This window comes from Anolis sagrei, chromosome 2, assembly GCF_037176765.1.
Source record: "Anolis sagrei isolate rAnoSag1 chromosome 2, rAnoSag1.mat, whole genome shotgun sequence".
In the NCBI taxonomy this organism is placed as follows: Eukaryota; Metazoa; Chordata; class Lepidosauria; order Squamata; family Dactyloidae; genus Anolis; species Anolis sagrei.
The window spans coordinates 222,353,379-222,375,247 of record NC_090022.1 but is presented as its reverse complement, the minus strand read 5'-3'; the positions used below and the strand labels follow the sequence as shown (position 1 = coordinate 222,375,247).

The following is a 21,869-nucleotide window of genomic DNA, read 5'->3' as shown; positions in this document are numbered from 1 at the left end:
TAGAACAGTGGTTCTCAACCTGTGGGCCCCCAGATGTTTTGGTTTACAACTCCCAGAAATCCCAGCCAGCTTGCCAGCTGTTAGGATTTCTGGGAGTTGAAGGCTAAAACATCTGGGAACCCACAGGTTGAGAACCATTAATCTAGAAGGAAAACTTCTGAAAGACCTTCTCCTTCTCTATGAACCTGTCCACCAATGGAGATCATTTCCAGAGATCCCAACAACTCCAAAGATACATTGTCTTAGGATTAGAGAGAGGACCATTCCAGTGGCTACACGGCTTCATTTGGCTCTGCAACTCCTTTCCAAGGGCAGATACCCTGTCTTAAATTTATTAGCCACTTTACAGAAGTCAATGAAAATGGCCTTTTTCATGATGACCTTCACAGTGGCCATAATGGATAAACTCCAAAAGGGAGGTTAGACTGAAAGATTGCATTCTTCAAAAAGTTCGGCTCTGTCACTAGAAGTGTGAATCCAAATAAAGGTTTCTTATCACACTATGTGTCTTAGCTAGTGCCAGAATATTTACATTGCCAGTTTTATACCACTGTCAATATTCTTTGCATTTCATTTCCTTCTGATGTCAACCATCCTCAACCATTTGCAGTGGGGGGGGGGGGGGTAGGTGGGTGTATGTATGTACCACAGGTGTGGTACACATATGTACCACATATATATAAGTCTGAGCGTAGTAAAAATTCTAAGGGTATGACAAATGTCTGAGGTGGCTTCATCAAGCAATTTCCAGAACAGAACAACAAAATGTTTGATTATATTCTCTTTTTGAAACACACAAATACATTTTCAATGGACACCTAGAACATATATGTGAAGCAGCCAGTATAGTGCAGTAGATTTGATTTTGGACTATGACTCTGCAGACCAGGATTTGAATCCTTATTCAGACATGGATGACCCTGGACACCCACATCCTCAAAAAAAAAGCAAAGATGAAAACCTCACTGAACAAATCTTGTGATGAATTTGTCTTAGAGTTGCCATTAGCTGGAAACAACTTGAAGGCACACAACAACACCTAGAAGTTCTGCCTGTGTCTTCAAGTTATTTGTTGACTTATGGTGATCCCACGAATTTTTGGGGATATTCTTGGCAAGGAATCCTTTGAGGTGGCTGTGCAGGTCCTTCCTCTCAAATAGAGTCTACAGCACCTGGGATTCCTTGGTGTCCTCCCACCTGAATACTAACCAGGGTGGGCCCTTCTTACTTTCCAATATCAGATGGCATCTGGTGCCCTTAGGGCAGTGGTTCTCAACCTGTGGGTCCCCAGATGTTTTGGCCTTTAACTCCAATAAATCTCAACAGCTGGTAAACTGACTGGGATTTCTGGGAGTTGTAGACCAAAATACCTGGGGACCCACAGGTTGAGAACCACTGCTTTAGGGTACCTGGCCTACCTTCCGTCCATACCTAGAACTTAGGAGGACTATCAAGAGTTTAAGAAAGGACTTGGTGAAGTTCTTTGTAACTCCAGAAAGTATGTTTCCCAAAGAAACCATTAATTGTTGAATGGATGGGTGGATGGGTGGGTGGGTGTGTTGACCTTTCCCTCTCCCCCTTGGCCTCCTTGCCACATTCCTGACCTGGGCTCCCTATTTCCTTGGGTTCCACCAGTGAAACCTGCCCGGAATGTATTTTTGATTGGCGGAGCCCGGCCGAGTGACATCAGCCCCATCACTTTGGATTGGCTGCTGGGTTGCTGGGACTGTCAGGACTTGGGGGGAGCTTCTGAACCCGGTCTCCGGCGGGAGACCCTCCTTGGCGGGAGGGGGAGGGCGAGGGGAAGAGCTTGGGGGTCGCTGGGTCTCGGGGGAGGGGCTCTGTGGTGCCTGAGGGCTCCATCCCTTCCTCCCCGCCTTCCTCTTCCCCCTCCCCGCCTTCCCCGCATCGCCCTTTTAAAAGGGGGGCCCGGAGCCGCACGCGGCGCGGGGAGGGAGCCTCGGGATTGGAGGAAGCCGGGCTGGGAGGACACGCCCCCCGCGCCAAAAGGGCCCTTCTGAGTGGAAGGGGGAGAAGGTAAACAGACGCGCCGCCCGCGGGGGTGTGTGCTTTCTTCGCGGGGAAAGAAGGAAGGCAGGGAGGCAGGAAGGCGGGCGAGCGGGCGAGGAGGAAGGAGAGCCGGGCAGAGGCGAGCCGCGGGCGTGGGACGCTGCCTGCCTGCCTTGCCTTGCGGGATGGGCTTCAGCGAAAGGCGTGCTAGGGCCGACTCTGCGGGGCGGGCGGGGAAGGGCTTGCGTGGGGCGGGCTCCGGCCGCAGGGCGAGGGGGCTCCGGGGCCAGAGAGGGGCGCGCTGAACGCCGAGCAGAGGCGCGGATCGGATGACTTGCAGCCGCCCTTGGTGACCCGGGTCAAGGAGGAGGAGGAAGAAGGAGAAGAAGAGGAAGAAGGAGGCTGGGCGCCCACTCGCGGGTCTGCATGCCCGAGGGGGCCCCGCCGCTCTGGCGCGCGTGGAGGGCGCCGTGGTGGCCCCGGGGCAGGCAGCAGCAGCGGCGGCGCGGGTCAAGAGGTAGAGGCGCCGCCTGTCGCGGGAGGGTCGTCGCGGTTATGTAAAGCCCACGCCGTCCACGCAGGAGGAGGAGAAGGAAGAAGAAGAGGAGGAGGAGGAGGAGGCAGCCCACCCCGCCCACCATCCGCAGCCCTCGGTGCGATTGCGACACCTCCCTGCCTGCCTGCCTGCTTGCTTGCCTGCCTGCCTCTTAGCCGCCCACCCAGCCTGGGAAAGAGGGCGGCGGCAGGCGAGAGACACCAGCCAGGAAGTTGCTCTCCCTTTGGATCCTTGTCCTCGGGGTTCCTAGCCTTCTTCTTGTTGGATCGGCCCCCTTTCGCTTGCCCTTGGAGCGGCCTCCCAGGCGCCCCCACCCGCGTGGGTTTGGGGAAGGAAAGAAGGAAGGAAAGAAGGAGGGAGGGGGCGCCTCTCTTCCTCCTCCCCCTCCCCCTCCTCCGCCGCCAGGGAGGGAGGGAGCGAAGGAAGGCAGGAGGAGGAAAGGATGTCCGCGGCCGTGGCTTACATGGACTTCGTGGCCGCCCAGTGCCTGGTCTCCATCTCCAACCGGTCCCTGGCCCCGACGGACGCCGGCCGCGAAGGCAGCGAGGAGCTGCTCAAGCTGCCCGAGGAGGAGGAGGACGAGGAGGAGGAAGTGGCGGCGGGCGCCGTGACCAAGGACATGGGCGACCCCCGCGACGCCTGGAAGGACTACTGCACGCTGGTGACCATCGCCAAGAGCCTGCTGGACCTCAACAAGTACCGGCCCCTCCCGCCGCCCCCCGCGCCCCCCTCCTCGGTCTGCAGCGACAGCGTCGAGAGCCCCGACGACGAGGACGCCGCCTCCTCGTCCTCCGACAGCGAGGCCCGGGCCAGCCCCGAGGTGGGCGGACAGGCCCAGCCCCGCCACCACGACGCCGCCCCCGCCGCCGCCCCCGCCGACACGGACCCGCTGGCCCTCCTCCAAGGCCCCGGCAAGAAGGGGGCCGCGGCGGCGCCCCACGGAGGGCACGACGGGGCCGCGCCCGCCAAAGCCGGCAAGCTGGCCGCCGAGAAGAGGCACAAGTGCCCCTACGGCGGGTGCGGCAAGGTCTACGGCAAGTCCTCCCACCTCAAAGCCCACTACAGAGTGCACACAGGTGAGACCCCACGCGCGCGCCCGCGCCGAGAGAGGCAGGATGATGGTGGGGGTGGGGGTGCGGGCGAGGGTGATTGTCTACCTTGCATGGCATTGGCCACGCTGGATGGCCCTGGTGTGCCCTCCCACCTCTGTCCCTCCTTGATCAGTTAACTGGAACTTTCCAGCTGTAGAAGCAATAATATTGAGAGAGGGAGGTGTAATAATAAGACATAATAACAGCAATAATAATGCATGCCCTCCTAGAACTGAGAAGAATCAGAGGTGTGATGATGGTGGTGATGATGATGCTGACGGTGGTAATGGTAATTAGACTCTCTGTTGCATGTCAGTGGGCTGGGCTGGATGGCCTTGGTGCTCCCTCCCAGCTCTGTCCCTCTATGATCAATTAACTTAGCCATGGAAGCAGTAATATTGGGAGAGGAAGGTGTAATAATAGACGTAGTAATGCAAAATAATAAGACATAATGCAGTAGACTCACTTGCATGTCAGTGGGCTGGATTGGATGGCCCAGATGCTCCTTCCCAGCTCTATCCCCCCCCCCCCCCCCAAATCAGTTTTATGGAACCTTCCAGCAATGGAAGCAATAATATTGGGAGAGGGAGGTGTAATCATAACAACAACAACAACAACAATTAATAATAATAATAATAATAATAATAATAATAATGCACGCCCTCCTAGGGCTGAGTATAATCAGAGGTATGGTGGTGGTAGTGGTGGTGGTGGTGATTAGACTCTCTGTTGCATGTCAGTGAGTTGGGCTGGATGGCCCTGGTGCTCCCTCCCATCTCAGTTCCTCCCCCTCCCCTCCCTTGATCAGTCAACCTGAACTCTCCAACAATGGAAGCAATAATATTGGGAGAGGGAGATGTAATAATAAGACATAATAATGCAAAATAATAATACACTCTCTCTTGCATGGCAGTGGGCTCGGCTGGATGGCCCAGGTGGCCCCTTCCAGCTCTGTCCCTCCTTGATCAGTTAACTGGAACCTTCCAGCAATTGAAGCAATAATGGTGGGAAAGGGAGATGTAATAATAATAATAACAACAACTATTATTATAATGCCCACCCTCCTAGCACTGAGAATAATCAGAGGCATGATGATGGTGATGATGATGGTGACAGTGGTAATGGTGATTAGACTCACTGTTGCATGTCAGTGAGCTGGACTGGATGGTCCTGCTCCCTCCCAGCTCTATCCATCTATGATCAGTTAACTGGAACTTCCAAGCAATGGAAGTAATAATATTAGAAGAGGGAGACATAATAATAATAATAATAATACATAATACATAATGTAGTAGACTCTCAGTTGTATGGCATTGGGCTGGACTGGATGCCACTGGTGCTCCCTTCCAGCTCTGTGATCAGCTAACTGGAACTCTCAAGCAATTGAAGCCATAATATTGGGAGAGGGAGACGTAATAATAATAATACATAATGCATTAGATTCCCAGATGTATGGCGGTGGGCTGGACTGGTTGACCTTGGTGTCCCTCCCAGCTCTATGATCAGTTAACTGGAACTCTAAAGAAACCAGAAGATACATTGGAAGAGGGAGAGATAGTAATGATGATGAATAATGCAGTAGACTCTCAGTTGCATGGCAGGGGGTTGGACTGGATGGTCCTGGTGCTCCCTTCCCACTCTATCCCTCTGTCATCAGTTAACTGGCACTCTTAAGCAACTGACAGAAAAATTGTAGGAAAGGCATAAGAATAGTGGCATAAGAATATTGGGAGGGGCGCTTAATTATAATGATAGCAATAATTAATAATACAATAGACTCTCAGTTGCAGGGCAGGGGGGTGGACTGGATGGCCCTTGTGGTCCCTTCCAATTCCTGTCATTCCATGGTGATTCCAAGATCAGTTCACTGACTGAGCAAAACATCATACTGCATTCCCAATGCTGTTTTGATCATACAGTACAATTGTCTTACGTTCAGTTAGGTTGGTCTTCTTCGAAGAAATAATACTGCTGTTTTGATAATACATTCAAACTGTGTCCCATTCAGTTACATTTGTCTCGGTTGCCTTCTGATTAATGTATTTCAGTATTAATACCCAGTCAATGCAGAGCTCGTGGCACTGGACACAGTAACAGACCTATTTTTAATCATAACTCACACCACCAGAAATGACATTTATCTAGCACCTACCAATCCCCATGGGTTAACTGAGTAATAGTCATAATATATTTTATTTTTTTCCCTCTCCCTGCAGGGTAGAGCATAGAGTTAAAAGACATAAGGCAGGGGGTGAGGAGGTGCAGCCGGGGGTTGACCCCGTTGGGCAGGCGGAGACCTTGCCAGGGAAGCCCAACCTGTTTACAGAATGGCTTCGGTTATATAAAGGCGAGCGAGCGAGGCTTCAGTCTTCCTGCTGCTGCTGCTGCTTCTGCGGCTCCTGCCTCTCTCCATCTCTGCCTTTTTATTTTTTTCTCCTCAGTATGTCGGTTGTCCTCGTTTGAACTCCTCTCTTAAAGATGCTGCGTGCTGCTTATTTGTCTCTCCTTCGCTGGCTCGGCTTCTCTGCTGCCACAGAAAGGGCTCCCCTCTTCCAGGCTTCTAAGAAAAAGCGGGGGGAGCAGGCGGGTGGGTACATGTGGGTACACAGGGCGTGAAGGCAAATGGCACGTCGGGACTGGCAGGCGGGCGGGTGGGTGGCAGAGCGTTTCGCTTGCTTCTGGTGCGACTCAATCTTGCATTTTCCCCCTTCTCTCCTCCCTCTCTGCACATTGCTGAAGACTGCTTACACGGAGAATGTCAGACCAGTAGAGGAGCTGTTTAGTTCAAAAAAAAGTGCTTATTTGAAGCTAAAAGGAATATGTGTGCATATTTTGGGGGAGGGGGGCGAGAGAGAGACAGCCAATGACCTATGTGGATGGCTTGAGATGGTGCCAGGCACACAGCTTTGAGGGCTTTCAATCGATTCAGACCAGCTCTTGCCAGGACAAGTTTTTATCTCTCTCCAAAGGCCTTCCCACCCATTTTATGTAACATGGCATAGCATTGGAAATGGCCTTTTTCCCCAACATAAATAAAGGAGTATGTGGCGCAGTGAGCTAACCTCACGATTCTCCCCCTTTAGCTTCTGAAGCTATAGTAGCCGCCTTTTCTTAGTGCTGTTCCTGGCTTAGCCTTCCTGGCACATCTTGTCTCTCTATAAGTCAATGGGCGTGGCCAGGTTTCATGAGTCGGCGTGAATTGATGACGTATTTTCCGAAATCTCATGAAGAAACACGTGGGCGCTCCTAATGTCTTAACTGCCTGGGAACAGAACACTAACTGGGGAGCAAAAAGGCAGGCAAGGCAAACCAGAGTGTTTATGTGAGGTTGAACCTGCCCATAGGATGCAGTTGGAGATGCTCAATACAACCTGAAAACATCTGTCCTTTTACAGGCATTCTGTGCTCACTTAGCTTTGAGAAATATGAAGGCTGTCTTCGTTTTGGTCCGTTTTTATTTTAGAGAACTAACTTATCTGCTTGTGTTGAGTCAAAATTGGCATTTCCAAGGGTATGCTTGCTTCTTCCTCGGTCAAACTTCAATCCGTAATATGGAGCTACCTTCTCTGCTTCTGAGTACAGCTGGTAGTATGCTGCAGTCATTGCATGTACATCACTAGCAGATGGCAATGTGATGCCTTGAAAGAGCAAACAGCCCACTTCCACGTAGGTTTAGCAAGGGAGAGCTTTTGTGAAGGACCAAGTGATGGGCAAATGCCACCTTTGCCACCTTTTCCCACAAAACCCGTAGTATCTGTTCATGCTGCATAGGTATCTTTTCAATATGATCCATGAGAAAGTATGAAATGGTGGGTAAACTATAATGATGACCTGTAGGATTATAATTGATGGAACATGTTTTATTACCATAATACAGTGGTTCTCAACCTGTGGGTCCCCAGATGTTTTGGCCTAAAGCTCCCAGAAATCCCAGCCAGTTTACCAGCTGTTAGTATTTCTGGGAGTTGAAGGCCAAAACATCTGAGAGACCAACAGGTTGAGAACCACTGTCATAATATGACTTTTCAGTGGTTATGAGATTATGTATTGGTAGCCAGTTCCCAAGAAAAGGGGTCACTGCATTTGAGTTGGAGATGGTTGAATGGCTTTCCTTCTACATTCTCTGAATATGATTTTTTCCATAAATTTCCTTTATTTAAAAATGAGACAAGGAGCCAAAGTGAATGTTGAATGTTTATCCATAACTCAGCCCTAAGAGCAATTCCATGCTCTGATCTACCCAATATGAATGATAGAGGATACAGCTGTTTGGTGAGAACCACTGCCATAATATGACTTTTCGGTGGTTATGAGATTATGTATTGGTAGCCACAGTTCTCAAGAAAACAGGTCTCTGCATTTGAGTTGGAGATGGTTGCTCTTGGAGATGGGTGTGACCGATGTTCATCTGATGCTTGTCTTGACACAGTCTGGCGGGAAAACTTAGTAGGATGAATGGAGTCTTCTGCTGCTCTGGAGGTTGCATTCTTGGAGATGATCTAATATGACGAGGATTCTCAATACCACCTTGATACAGAGTTTATGGATTTTTGAATGGTTTTCCTTGCACATTCTGTCAGTATGATTTTTTTTTTATAAATTTCCTTTATTTAAAAATGTGTCAAGGAGCCAAATGAATGTTGAGTGTTTATCCATAACTCAGCTTAGCTCTAAGAGCAGTTCTATGCTCTGATCTGGCCAATATCAATGATAGAGGAGAACCACTGCCATAATATTCCCAATACCACCTTGATACAGGGTTTATGGATTTTTGAAAGCATGTCCTTCAACATTCTGTGAATATGGATTTTTCCATAAATTTCCTTTATTTAAAAATGTTGAGTGTTTATCCATAACTCAGCTTAGATCTAAGAGCCATTCCATGCTCTGGTTTGGCCAATATGAATGATAGAGGATACAGTTGTTCAGTGAGAACCACTTCCATAATATAACTTTTCGGTGGTTATAAGATTGGTATCCACAGTTCCCAAGAAAAAAGGTCTCTGCATTTGAGTTGGAGATTGTTCCTTTTGGAAATGGGTGTGACTGATGTTCATCTGATGCTTCTTTTGACACAGTCTGGCGGAAAACTCGGTAGGATGAATGGAGACTTCCCTCTGTTCTAGAAGTTGCATGTTTGGAGATTATCTAATACAGTGGTTCCCAACCTGTGGGTCCCCAGATGTCTTGGCCTTCAACCAGAAATCCTAACAGCTGGTAAACTGGCTGGGATTTCTGGGAGCTGTAGGCCAAAACACCTGGGGACCCACAGCTTGAGAACCACTGTTCTAATTTGAGGAGGATTCCCAATACCACCTTGATACAGAGTTGGTTAAATTTTGAAAGGCTTTCCTTCTACGTTCTGTGAATAAGGATTTTTCCATAAATTTCCTTCATTTAAAAATGGGACAAGGAGCCAAAGTGAATATTGTTTATCCGTAACTTAGCTTAGCCCTAAGAGCAATCCATGCTCTAACCTAGCAAATATGAATGATAGAGGATACAACTATTTAGTGGAATGTTAACTCAGTAATATATGAAATATGTATGTTGCGGTCATTCAGATTCTTGCAAACCATCTTGTTTTGTTTGTTTTTTTTAAAAAAAAGCTCTTTTTGGAGGTTGATTACATACCCAACTCACATAGCAATTTCAAATGAGTGCACATGGAAGCCAATGTAGTGGGGAAAAGAGAGGGGGAAAGCAGAGGTTTACAATGCTCAGTGTTAGTATTTCTGCATAAAATACCACTGTAAATAAAACACGTGGGGAAACAGCATGGAACACTGATGTCTTTTAAAATAAAACTGGACTGAGAGAGAAAGGAGTTCATTTTAGTAGCCAGTAAAAGATAGTATTTAAGCATCTGTGTACAAAGCTGCATCTCCCTCCAGGAGGGAGTGGCAAAACATGGATCCTGGCTGAACTCCCGCTGAAGTGTCGTTCTGGCCTAGTTCTCACTGCTCTGGAAGGAAACCCGGGAGAGAATCCCAGCCCTGCTTTTCTGCTCACGGAACTGGCATCGTGCGCTGTGCAGGATGGAAGAAGAACAGGAAAAGGAGTGTCGTGTGTCACTCAGCAGTGATTCCTGTGGTTACAAACACAGAACACAGGAAGGAAAAGACCGTGTGTGAGCACCAGCCCGCTTGCTTGGTACACTCATTTATGAAGCCACAAAAGTCGTGCTCGCTTGCCTGAAATGCCACGCCAGTTGTTTTTATGCGAGATTTGTTTCCTTTTAGCAATGAAAGGAGGGGGAAGAGAAAGGATCCACATGGTAGTAGGAAGCATAATACCTAAAGTGGTAGAAATGCATTGACTTTCATTAAGTTAGAACTAATAAACAAAATCTTTCAACTGCAAGACAGAAAGAAGCAGCATGAGCAAGCTTCAAGTTCGTCTGAACTGCTGCAGTATCAAAAATACCATGCATGTTCCTGCTTCTTGCCACTGGTTTATATTCTACTGATAAGAGCATCTGATTGCTGTTCCTCAGAACTATTGACTAAGGCCCTTCTGTAAGTTAGTAATGTAAAGTACTTGCATTATTCATTGACCGATCATGTTTATATATATGCCCACTTGCATACTACTTCAAATGATTTTTGAGCTCAAGACTTTTCCCCACCAAGTTAGTTCAGTGAATAGCATCAGTTATTCAAGTCTAGACTAAATCCAGTTGTTAATCCTAACCAGAGTGGACTGGTGGAATCAATAGGACATTTGTAAGTGTTGACTTATGATTCTCCCATTGATTAAGTGATCTAACTCAGGAGTGGGAACTGAACAGCCCTTCAGAAGACTGCAACTCCTAGAATTCCTTCATGCTGGCTTGGAATGCTAGGACTTTATTTATTTATTTCCTATATTTTTACCCCACCCTTTTCACCCCCGAGGGGAGACTTATGGCGGCCTCACAAAAGCATCATAGGATACCGACATCATAAAAACAATCAACAATCAGCAATGCATTAAAATATTAAAAACAGTAATTGAACAATTGATTAAAAACATGCCTGTTAAAATCAGAATCCAAGATCCAGAGTCCAAGGTCCAGTCCAGGTCAATTCATTGTCTTAAAACTTCTTTTACTTGCTGTTATTACTGGTTGAATGCTTGGTCCCATAGCCAGGTCTTAAGTTTCCTTCTGAAAGACAGGAGGAAGGTGGCTGTCCATCAGCAACCAAAAGGTCACATGATTCCCAACCTTGAACTGATTGCAGTTGAGAATAACATTGAATCTAGCCATGTGTCTTTTACCAAGAAAGGTGCTGTGTGGCAATTATTAAACAATACTTTGAGATTTGATTTGAAATAACAGCAATTTATAGTAAGTAAATGTATTGCTGGATGATTGCTTGCAACATTTATAAATGGCACAAATGACTGATGAAACAGTCTCAAATAAGTGCTGGAGTAGAGGAGTAGAGGCCCTTCAGATATTGTTAGATTCCAGCTCCTATTAGCTCATTAGTCCAACCAGCATGGCCAGGGTCAATGGAAATTATACTAGAACAGAACAACATCTGAAGAAGCACAGTTGTTCTAGTATGTGACCTAGTATGAACCAGAAATACTACTATAGCAGAAGTGCAGCAGATGCAAATGAGAAAAGCAAGGGAGTCTTTCATAGCTTGATCCAGTAGATCAATATAGTGTTGTCCTGAGCGAATGAGCATGTGAGCTCTACATGCAAATATAAACCTTGCCAGCCAGATTGGAAACTCGTGGTTCTTGTTGCATTCCACAGCTATAAAGTGGCATTTCCTGACTATGTTCTTCTGTCAGATCTTGTTTTTGGCTCTAGTATCCCCCCCCCCCCCCCCCTTTTCATTTTTCATCAGCACATCTCTTTTTCCTATCTCTAGTTCTTCCAGTAGCTTACAAAACAAAGCCTGGAAATGTTACTTGTTGGAACTATAATTCCCAGACTCACTCAGGCAGAGGGAGTTGCAGTAGAAAAAAGTAACTTTTCTAAGATTACAATAATAACCCCTTTCTGCATCTGGTTTCTGGGCCATCAGTCTGATTTACTATGCAGTCTCTCACAGCCTCAGTGTAAAGACGATGCGTGTTCGCCTTCAGCTACTCTTTTGTCTTACATTTTTAATGCTTATCACATGCTCTTGAATTTTATTCTGAAGAACAGGGACTGAATTTCTGCTCTTGGCACCCATGTTCACCCTCCTACTCATTTTCCTTGAGTAACATGTTCTTCACTGAGCTCTGATTCATTATAATTGTTAAGATGTATGAGCACACGGGCAGTTTCAGCCATTCCAGTACCCTTGCCACAAAGCATTTCTAGCGAGATCTCCCAGCTGTAGGAACCATTGTATTCTCAAATTTAGGATAGGCTTGGTCCACCCCAGTGAATGGGAACATGAAAGCCAGTGAACAGCTGTATGAACCTCAACCCCTTGTCTGTTCTGGCCTCGCCCTGCAAGAGTAATCTATCATAGTCCAAACCATGAAAATCTTGAAGGTAGTGGAAGATCAAGATGAAGATGGAGAGTGAAAGTGCTGTGGTCTGTAAATCTAACTATTAGATTTTTACAATAATTTTTCACTCAAGCTTTTTCTTCATTTAGAGGTATTCCAACCAAGAATATCAAGGAATTGTACTGGTGGACTTAGAAAATGCTCAGTGAGGGATGGGCATGTTATGTTTTATCTAAGGTAAAGGTTTTCCCCTGGCAGTTGTGTCCAACTCTGGGAGTTGGTGCTCATCTCCATTTCTAAGCCGAAGAACCAGCATTGTCTGTAAACACCTCCAATATCATGTGGCCAGCATGACTTCATGGAGCGCTATTACCTTCCTGCCGGAGTGGTACCTATTGATCTATTCATATTTGCATGTTTTCGAACTGTTAGATTGGCAGAAGCTGGGGCTAACAGTGGGAGCTCACACTGCTCCCCAGATTTGAACCTGCGAACTTTCTGTCAGCAAGTTCAGCAGCTCAGCGCTTTAACCTACTACGCCACCTGGGGCTCCATCTGACAAAATATGCACTCACTGGGCATTGTCTAGATCTTCCAGTACAATTCCTTGATATTCTTGGGCTGGAAATCCTTCATTTCAGTAAGGACTAGAAATATTCCTCCACAGATACAGAGGTCATGCTGTATCTCACTAAGTATCCCTGGGAGCCCCCCATGGTTAGTGTTTTTAAGTGTTGGAGTAGAACTACAGGAGTCCATAGTAACCCCTGAATGTCCATAGTAAGTTGCATTCTCTCACCCTTAGAGGAAGGCAATAGAAACCACCTCTAAATAAATCTTGCAGGGGTTGCCATAAGTCAGAGTCTCAGCTGCAAAGTTGGGATTTGATGGTTGCATAATGCATCCTTCCCATGTTTCATGGTGTGAGTTCCAGGATTCTTGCACAAATAATATCAACTTACATTTTTAATAACTCCTTGATCCAAAATCGTGCAGCCCTCCAAATGCCATGGGACTTCGAATTCCCAGCAACTCCAGCCAGCATAGGAAAGTATGAAAAAATCTGGGAGTGGCAGCTCAACAACATCTGGAGGGCTGCATATTTCCCACCCCTTAAGTCCACAATGGTAATTAACATTAAAGTGCTGCAATTGCAGGTGAAGACAAGATGAGAATTACCTAAGGACTTTAAAACTAATCTACTGAAAGAGGACTCTCACAGTATGTTGTGCCAGTAGCATAACAAAATTTTAGAAGAGGGCAAAGAAGGAACAAAGTACATTTTGAGGTTGCCTATGTGCCCCATAGGGAGCAAATGGCAGTGCCATTTAATACATAAACACAAGGAGTTTTGCAGGATATGTGCAACCCAAAAGTTCCATTTTACCCAGAGCTCGGCTACCTAGATGATAATATATGAATACATCCATATATGTAAAAAATGTCTTTCCCTTAAGTAATGAAATGAGTGCAGAAATGGAGAGTGGAACAAGCTCCTTGCTGTGGGTTGTTTGTCCTTGTACACCCTTCTGAGCCACCGTCTGGTGTTGTATTTTCACATCAGAAGTCCCACCTTTTTTCTTCCTCTATTGTTTACTCACAGGGAGAAATATGATATGTGAATGGATGGCTCATGGATATAGTCTCGTGAACAAAATGGCTACTTGAAGTTACTGGCTTGGCAGGAAGGATTTCCCTTTGCAAGAATCCTGTTACTACGGTACTTAATGCATATGCTAGTGATATATGCACTCTATTTGATTTTAAATATAATATGTATAACAGGTTGCAGGATTGCAGGGTACAGTGGACTACTTTTGTTGAAATTATTTACAGTTATTGTTATCAAATGTTCATTTCCTAGAATCATAGACTTGGAAGTGACTACAAGGGCTGTCAAATCCAACCTGCTGCCATGCAGGAATACACAACTGAAGCACTCCTGAAAGATGCCCATTCAACCTTGTTTTAAAGATCTTCAAAGTTAGAGAGTCCTTCCTGCTCCAAAGCAATCTATTCCATTGCTGAACAGCTCATATCATCAGGAATGTCTTCTTAATGTTTAGGTGGAAGCTTTTTCATTGCCCCTTCCTCTTCACCTGAATTAGAAAACTGTCAAATTCTATGTATTGTCGAAGGCTTTCATGGCTGGAATCACTAGGTTCTTGTGGGTTTTTTCGGGCTATAGAGCCATGTTCTAGAGCAGTGGTTCTCAACCTGGGGTCCCCAGATGTTTTTGGCCTACAACTCCCAGAAATCCCAGCTAGTTTACCAGCTGTTAGGATTTCTGGGAGTTGTAGGCCAAAAACATCTGGGGACCCCAGGTTGAGAACCACTGTTCTAGAGGCATTTCTCCTGACGTTTCGCCTGCATCTATGGCAAGCTTCCTCAGAGGTAGAGGTACTGAACAGCATAGGAAGCCAAGAGTGCAGCAGTATTATAAGGGCAGGACAACCTTCCAGTTAGAATGTCTTGTTTAATTTGCAAAAAATATTGGTACCGTGTGTATTCTTCTTGAAGTTTATTAGGATCGCTTACAAAAAATTTGACTCTGAAGTTCAAACTGTGAGGCGATCCTCTCTTCAATTGTTTCCTGATAGGCTTGTTTGGATCCAGCCACCTCGGGTTATCAGTAGAATCATCAGCCAATTGTAAACCAAAATAGTCTCTCTCGGTTAGATCAAGATGCCTGAAAACTACATCTAATAGAACTTGACCCTGATCATGTTTGTTAACTCTGAAAGCTTGCACAGTATTATCCAGAAAAAGAATATTGCAGACCACTTCTGTATGTTGCCCTTATAATACTGCTGCACTCTTGGCTTCCTATGCTGTTCAGTACCTCTACCTCTGAGGAAGCTTGCCATAGATGCAGGCGAAACGTCAGGAGAAATGCCTCTAGAACATGGCTCTATAGCCCGAAAAAACCCACAAGAACCTTGTCAAATTCTAGCTCGAGAATTAAAATATATATGGAAAGCAGCAAGTCATACTTACTTATCAGTTTCTTCCTTTCATACCAAGAAGTTGAAGCTTAGGATAGTCACGTTTTGGACTACAGTTGTCAGAATCCATGCTGGCAGGGTGATTGTGGGAGTAATCCAAGCTCTGAAAGACTGGTAGCCTTGGTTACTAGTAATGGGCAGTCTGAAAACACCAGATTTCAGGGCTTCACTTGTAGCAAGAATCAGCACTACACACATTTTGTTGGAATGGGAAAGTTCAAAATATTGTTACTTACAGCTTAATTGACTTGTCCCACTGCTCTAAGCATCAGCTGTCCGGCCTACTAGCCAGTGGTGGCCCATTCATTAGTTGATCTTTCTGTTGGTAGCTGGAATTCCATTCATCCAACATGCCTCTTGGGTAGCCCTGCATGATTTCCTTTCCACCTGGAAGTAAGGAAAAGCCATCTGCCCCTGACCTGGTTGCCTACACCCAAAAGCCCCTTAAGGAAACCCACCTACAATACTAGATCCAGTCCCATGCCAAAACAGCAAAGTTGTGATAGTACTAGTACTGTGATATTATTAATAAGACAATAAGCTATGCCAATGATACTCATATTTTGGTGCACCTGAAATTTTGGGCTTCAGCTGCCAGAATCAGCTTGCTCAGAGCTCAGGGTTTTGGGGAACTGAAGTCCAAATCATCTACAGCAGTGGTTCCCAACCTGTGGTCTGTGGACCACCAGTGGTCTGCAAGAACTAAAATATGGCCTGCAGCTTCACCAGTACTACACCTGGTTTCGTGAAATCCTCTTATAGTGCTGAGGCTTATTAAATATGGTTTTCTGTGAGCGAGCAAATGGTGACTACTGGATGGCATAAGTTCTGTATCAGAAACTAAAGCTGATGTGGTCTATCCAATGCAATTTTCTGAATCAGCACCCTAAATAACCAAACCGAATCTAAAGTTGACCAAAAACTGATTAATAACCCTTTTGGTACTAATGTTGGAGAGTGGTCTCTGGTCAAAGGGGTCCCTGGTCAAGTGGTCACTGGTCACAGTAGTCCCTGGTCAAAGAAAAGGCTGGGGACCACTGATTTAGAGGATCACAGTTGGAAAACTACTGGTCCTATACAGAACCCCAAACACTTAGGGATGAGTGAGTAAGGATGACAACTAAATTCAATTAACTGTAGTAAGCATCTTATATGAACCACAATTAGGATGAAGCTTTCACTTGTACTCAAGCCCCACACACAGCCAACTAATCAAGCTTCTTCTTGCTCCATAGCAGAGTCCAGGAAAAACACAGGAGCTTCTTGGAAAGAAAAGCATCACACACACACACACACACCAATGATCTTCAGATCAGTGGTGCTGATGAGCCAGGAAATTGCAGTTAATGAATTGTTATTGCAAATCATATCTTATCATGGAAAGTGACTAGGGAAGAGTTTGAACTCTGCTTGTGTGCCACTTAGAAAAAAATGACCACATGTATCTCTGAGTATGTACACTCTTCCCTTAGGCACAACCACAGAAAAGTGTTGCTTTACTCATATCAAGCTGGTTATGGGACCCAGGTTAAGAAAGCTCAAATATCTGGTCTTGCTCTTGCTCATCCTGAACACCTGCAGATATTATTCAACCAATGTCACTCTGCCCTTTCTAGTCCAAAGAGGCAATGTGCATACACATTTCTTCTAAGAAAACATGTTCACATCCCTTTGCCCATTCAGAAAGAAACAAAAAAAGATGCAAGTTTCTAAATTCTGCAGGGCACTAAGACACAGGAAAGGGGGGCGGGCACGTATGAAGGTGTGGAATGGAAAACACTGTTTTCCAGTATAAAGACATCTGTCCTAGCATTCATTATTTTAATACAGGGAATGCCAGGTGCCTTGCATATGTTATACAATGCAGCAAGGAAAATATCTTGTACAGACAAGTAGATATTTTGCTCATACTTCTTATCTGCACTGGGTTAATCTGGAGATCTCGCTTCCCACTCTTGCTGCTTAACTGGTGCGCTGAGAACTGTTCTGCCATGCAGCAGTTCAAATTACATTTGTTCCATCCAAGTGAGAACAACTAATTTGCTGCCCATACCTACTGTGCCTGGCACATTAGCACAGAGAACTTGATGCAGATAGCCATTTGTGTGTCAGCACTGCCCAAAAGGATACCAGGCATTCCCTTCAGTGTTCTTGTCTGTAGAGGATAGAAATTCAATTCATCAACCTTAAGCCTGAAGAGAACTTATGAAGCTACTCTTTTAGACTATAACTCTCAAAATACTTTGACCAGCTTGGCTAGTTTGAGAGAACTACAGTAATATTTTCAATACTTTCAAGAAGTGACCTGAATCCATGTTCTTTCTTGCTAGCATTAGTATTATTTCAAGTTGCCAGCTGGCCAAGAAGTATACAGCCGTATGTGAACATCTGGATTCAGTGAGAGTGGAATCCTTAATTCCGAGATCAAGTCCTTGGATTGGGTGTTCAGACTCTGTTGGCTGGCCAGTAATAATTCGTTCAGAATAATCAGTGCTAGAAGAAAAAAAAAGGATAGAAGGGAACAGCCCAAAGAGATAAGAGCAGCCATTCTGGAATATGGAATAGAAACTCTAACCTGAACACGTTTTTGGAGCTGTTTCATGGAAGCGTAATAATAATTTCTGGACAGTTCTGACATATTACTCTCTTAAATAGGTATCCAGAGAGCTTAGGGTGAGGATGGTGGTCTAATGTTAATGCAAGACAGGGGATGTGTGCCTGGACAACACAAAAGCTCTAAGCAGTCTTGGATGCAAGAGGAATGTTCAAATTCCAGAGGCCTTAGGAGACAAAGAAGAATGCATGGCATCTTGGATTGTTTTGTATTTATTCTTTATGTGGATTGGATATTCGTGCTTCTGGACTGTGAGAACATGCTTTGGGTTCATCTGCTCTCCATCCAGTATATGCTTTTATTTATGGAGTGGGTGCACAGCAAACTCTCCACTCAAAATATAAACATTAAGAATATGAATTCCTTTGCAAAGTCCATTTGATCTGGCATTAATTTACAACAATAGCCAGACATTTAGGCCACAGTTGTGTTTGTGGTGGAAAGTCTGCTGCCGCATCCAGTACTCAAGTAGTTGTGTACCTTCAAGTCATTTCTGACAGCTGTTAACGCTATTGTGGGATTTACTTGTCAAGATTTCTTGAGAGAGAGGTTGCCTTTGCCTTCTCTGAGGTTGAGTGATTTGCCCAAGGGCACCCAGTGGGTTTCCATGGTCAAGTAAGGATTCAACCCTGGTCTCTAGAGTCCCCAAACACCAAAAAGTCATATTTGCTACATTCACGTGCCCTTGGTAACTTTACCCTCCCCTTTCATGGGATGTCTAATTATATTTCTTAATGCTCAGAGGGAATTTTAATTTACTGCAATGCTAGAAATTTGGGGAAGTTTTCTGCCATAGAATTTCATTTGGAACAAAAGAGTTTTTATTGCAGAGCCGTGACTTCGGGCGGTTCCAGACAGCACCAAATTGCGCGCTATAGTCAGAGATAAAAAAAAAAACAACGACAACCCCGGAACCTGAGAAGATGTCCAGATACAGGCCTGTTGATCCCAGGATTTCTGCCTCCATCATCCACACTTGTGCTTTCTTGTGGGATTTAGAGGCTCCCAAGATGGCCATCATGGGACTTCTGCTGGAAATGTGGGCAATTTAAAAAAAACCTGAAAATGCGAATATGTGAATCATTGTATAAACTTTCATTCCTGAGTTATATAGGCTGCAGGGTCATCTGTGCAGCCAGGGTATGTCTGCTCCTGGTTGCTCTTATTGTAAAAAGATGTACAGCGTTGACTTGGGGGCCACAACTTTGCCCTGGCCAGAGAAAATGTGCCTTCTACACGTTTCATGAAGTTTCTGGCACCCAAGCAAAGTTTTTGCCTCCTACTCAACTGTCACCTTCATTTTAGGAAGTCACCAATCAGGAACAAATATCTAAAACCCAGAAACAATCCCAGATTTTAAAAAAATCACATGTTTTTCGATTGTAGGGACCTGCAGACATTCAAAGATGCGAATTTTCGGCACCTGAAAATCTCTCATTTTTTGCCATTTGTAGCTATTGCTTCTGCGTTTTCAGGGAATAGCATTTGGCCACCCTCCTGTTTGCTGCGGTAGCTCCTGGGATAAAGGTAATTCCTGGACGGGTCCTATATTCCCCCCTGGAGCTACAGCCCTGAAGAGAGATTTCTTTGACAAATATGTCTAATCTTTTCCTAAACTATATAATCTAGTGTCCTTCACCATATCATGATCAATAGTTATTTCTCTAAATCAGACTGACAGAAGGGGTCTTTCCCTTCTCCCCATAGATCTTCCCAGATCCATTAAATTGTTGGGGCGGCGGGGGGGGGGGGGGGTTGCAGGTTCTTGCAGAATGCAGTGAATAGGGAGATGCAGAGAGATCCATAGAATTGGGTGGATATACTTTATGTCAGCTGAGCCCTTTTGTCAGAAGAAGTAACAGCCTGATTTCTGGAGGCCAGAAGGTTATCTCTCTTCTTTGTATCAATCAGAATTCTTTAAATCTTGTAGTACCTATGGCCCCTTCTACACTGCCATGTAATCCAGATTATCAAATCAGATAATCCACACTATCTGCTTTGATCTGGATTATACGAGTCTACACTGCCATATAATCCAGTTCAAATCAGATAATCTGGATTTTATTTGGCAGTGTAGAAGAGGCCTAAGAAGAGCTCTACTTGACCAACTGTATGACTATCTACAGTCTAACATTATATTTCCTACAGACAGGATGTTCTGTTCTGAATGCTGACTCTTGACTTCATTCAATGGCACATTAGCCCCATCTACACTGCCATATAAAATCCAGATTATCTTCTATGAACTGCATTATAAAGCAATGTAGAGCCATATAATCCAGGTGAAAGTAGATAATGTGGATTATTTGTTTTGATAATCTGGATTATATGGCATTGTAGAAGGCACCATTGTCTCTCTGATCCAGATCATAGCTTATACTATATGGCTATTATGACTCATAACTGACAGATAATATATTCAGAACATACATATGTACTCCAAGTGACATGAGTTTAGAATGACAGTCAGCCCTACACATTCACTAAAGTTAGAATGTTGGATCCAGGTGAAAAAGGAAAAACCTGTGGACGTTGATCAGAGAGGTAAACTGGAATGATTCCTAAAGGGAATCATATCCACAAATAATCAGATCCATAAAAGTTAAACCTGCAGAAGTGAAGGTCCAACTGTACTTTGAGCTCACTTGGTATAGAGATAGATTAAGTTTTTCTTCTTGGATTTGGGTATGAACGAACGTGTGCATTTCCCTGTGCTCTCCCCCTCTGTGGATGTACACTTTCCACAGCTGTTGCCATAGATGCCTCTTAACCATTGATGGGGAGAAGCAATGAAAAACTATGTTCATGGATACAGCAGCTGCAGAAGCTTGGCTTTTTCAAGAATTGCTCCCATTCCATCATATTTCCACTTCAATGATTTCTTGCAGAAGTCCGTCTCTATTAGAGTTCAGAAAACTGTTAAGGATTTCCATTCTAGTGAAAGATGTTTAATATTTAATATAATAATTGGTTGTTGTTTTATTATAGATTTTTTTTGTTTTCAAAATTGGATAGTCCTTTTTATAGAAAACTCACATAGTTGAGTGTCCGCTAGACAGAAATTAAAACAAAGTGCCTGAGCAATGAGGGGTGTGTTGGGTGAGACGGGTGAGACTGAAACATATACAAATAATTATTTTGTTAAAAGAGAGGACACACACACAAATTATTATTGTGTGGACTCAGCATGGTCAGTAACAACCAGGAATCATATCTGTTAGAAAAGAAAATGGGTGTGTGACGTAGTTTTATCTATTTAGTTATTAAAATATTTTACATCCTGCTGTATATCATATAAGCACAGGCCAACCTACAATACAGTCAGTTTAACCAGTTTAAATGGAATAAAAATAAGAAATAGCTTAAACAGAATAAAAACGTTTTAAACAATTTGACATCATTAATATTTGTTTATAAAAATGGAATAAATTAGACCCAAAAGTCATATATTTACTTGGAGATAAAATGGCACCAGCATTGGCACCAATTGGGCTTCTAAGGTAGGCATGGTCAAACCAAGGCTTGGGGGCCAGATGCAGCCCCCTAGGCTCTTACCGCAGGCCCTCCTCATTTTCCATGTCCTCTTGGTATAAAGCCATGGCAACCTGCCACATCCTTATGCAGAAAGGATGGGGGATGAAGGCATGCAGCCGCTAAGAGCCTTCTGGAGTGCTCTCAGCCACCTCATGACTCGCCCTCCTCCCAGTATAAGGACGGTGTGAGCAGCCCTGTCCTTATGCCGGGAGGATGACTTGAGGAAGGCACACAGCAGTTGAGAGCCCTCCAGTGCACTCTCAGACGTTGTCTGTCTCATCCTCCTCCCAGCCTAATGCCAAGAAGACAGCCTGAAGATTGAGGAAAATGTATTGGGGAGGAAGATCGCAGCAGTCGCCACATGTCTCATTCTTCTCCTGGTGCAGGGTGAGCCGCCCCATCCTTATGCTAGGACAACCTGAGAATGACCCTCCCCCTCCTGGCCCCGCCCTCTCCTAGGCCCTCCCCTTGTCCATCCCACCCAGTGTGTGCCTGGCTACCCTCTTTCCCAGCCCGTCCCTTCCAGCCGGGACCCAGCCTGTCCTTCCAGCCAAGAGGGCAAGATAGGCAATGTCTGAGAGCACATTGTCTGCTCTAGGGGGAATGTGTTGACAACT

At 45.1% G+C, this 21,869-nt stretch overlaps 1 protein-coding gene across 1 annotated transcript in view; it reads left to right on the top strand.

The window, feature by feature from the left end:
• The first annotated feature begins 2,846 nt into the window (after window positions 1-2,846).
• The window catches only part of KLF9 (KLF transcription factor 9), a 35,103-nt gene continuing 16,080 nt past the window's right edge, over window positions 2,847-21,869 (top strand). Inside the window, exon 1 of the mRNA XM_060762213.2 lies at window positions 2,847-3,642. Coding sequence (XP_060618196.2) covers window positions 3,009-3,642 — 634 coding nt within the window. The 5' untranslated portion in view covers window positions 2,847-3,008. The remainder of the gene's footprint in view (window positions 3,643-21,869) is intronic.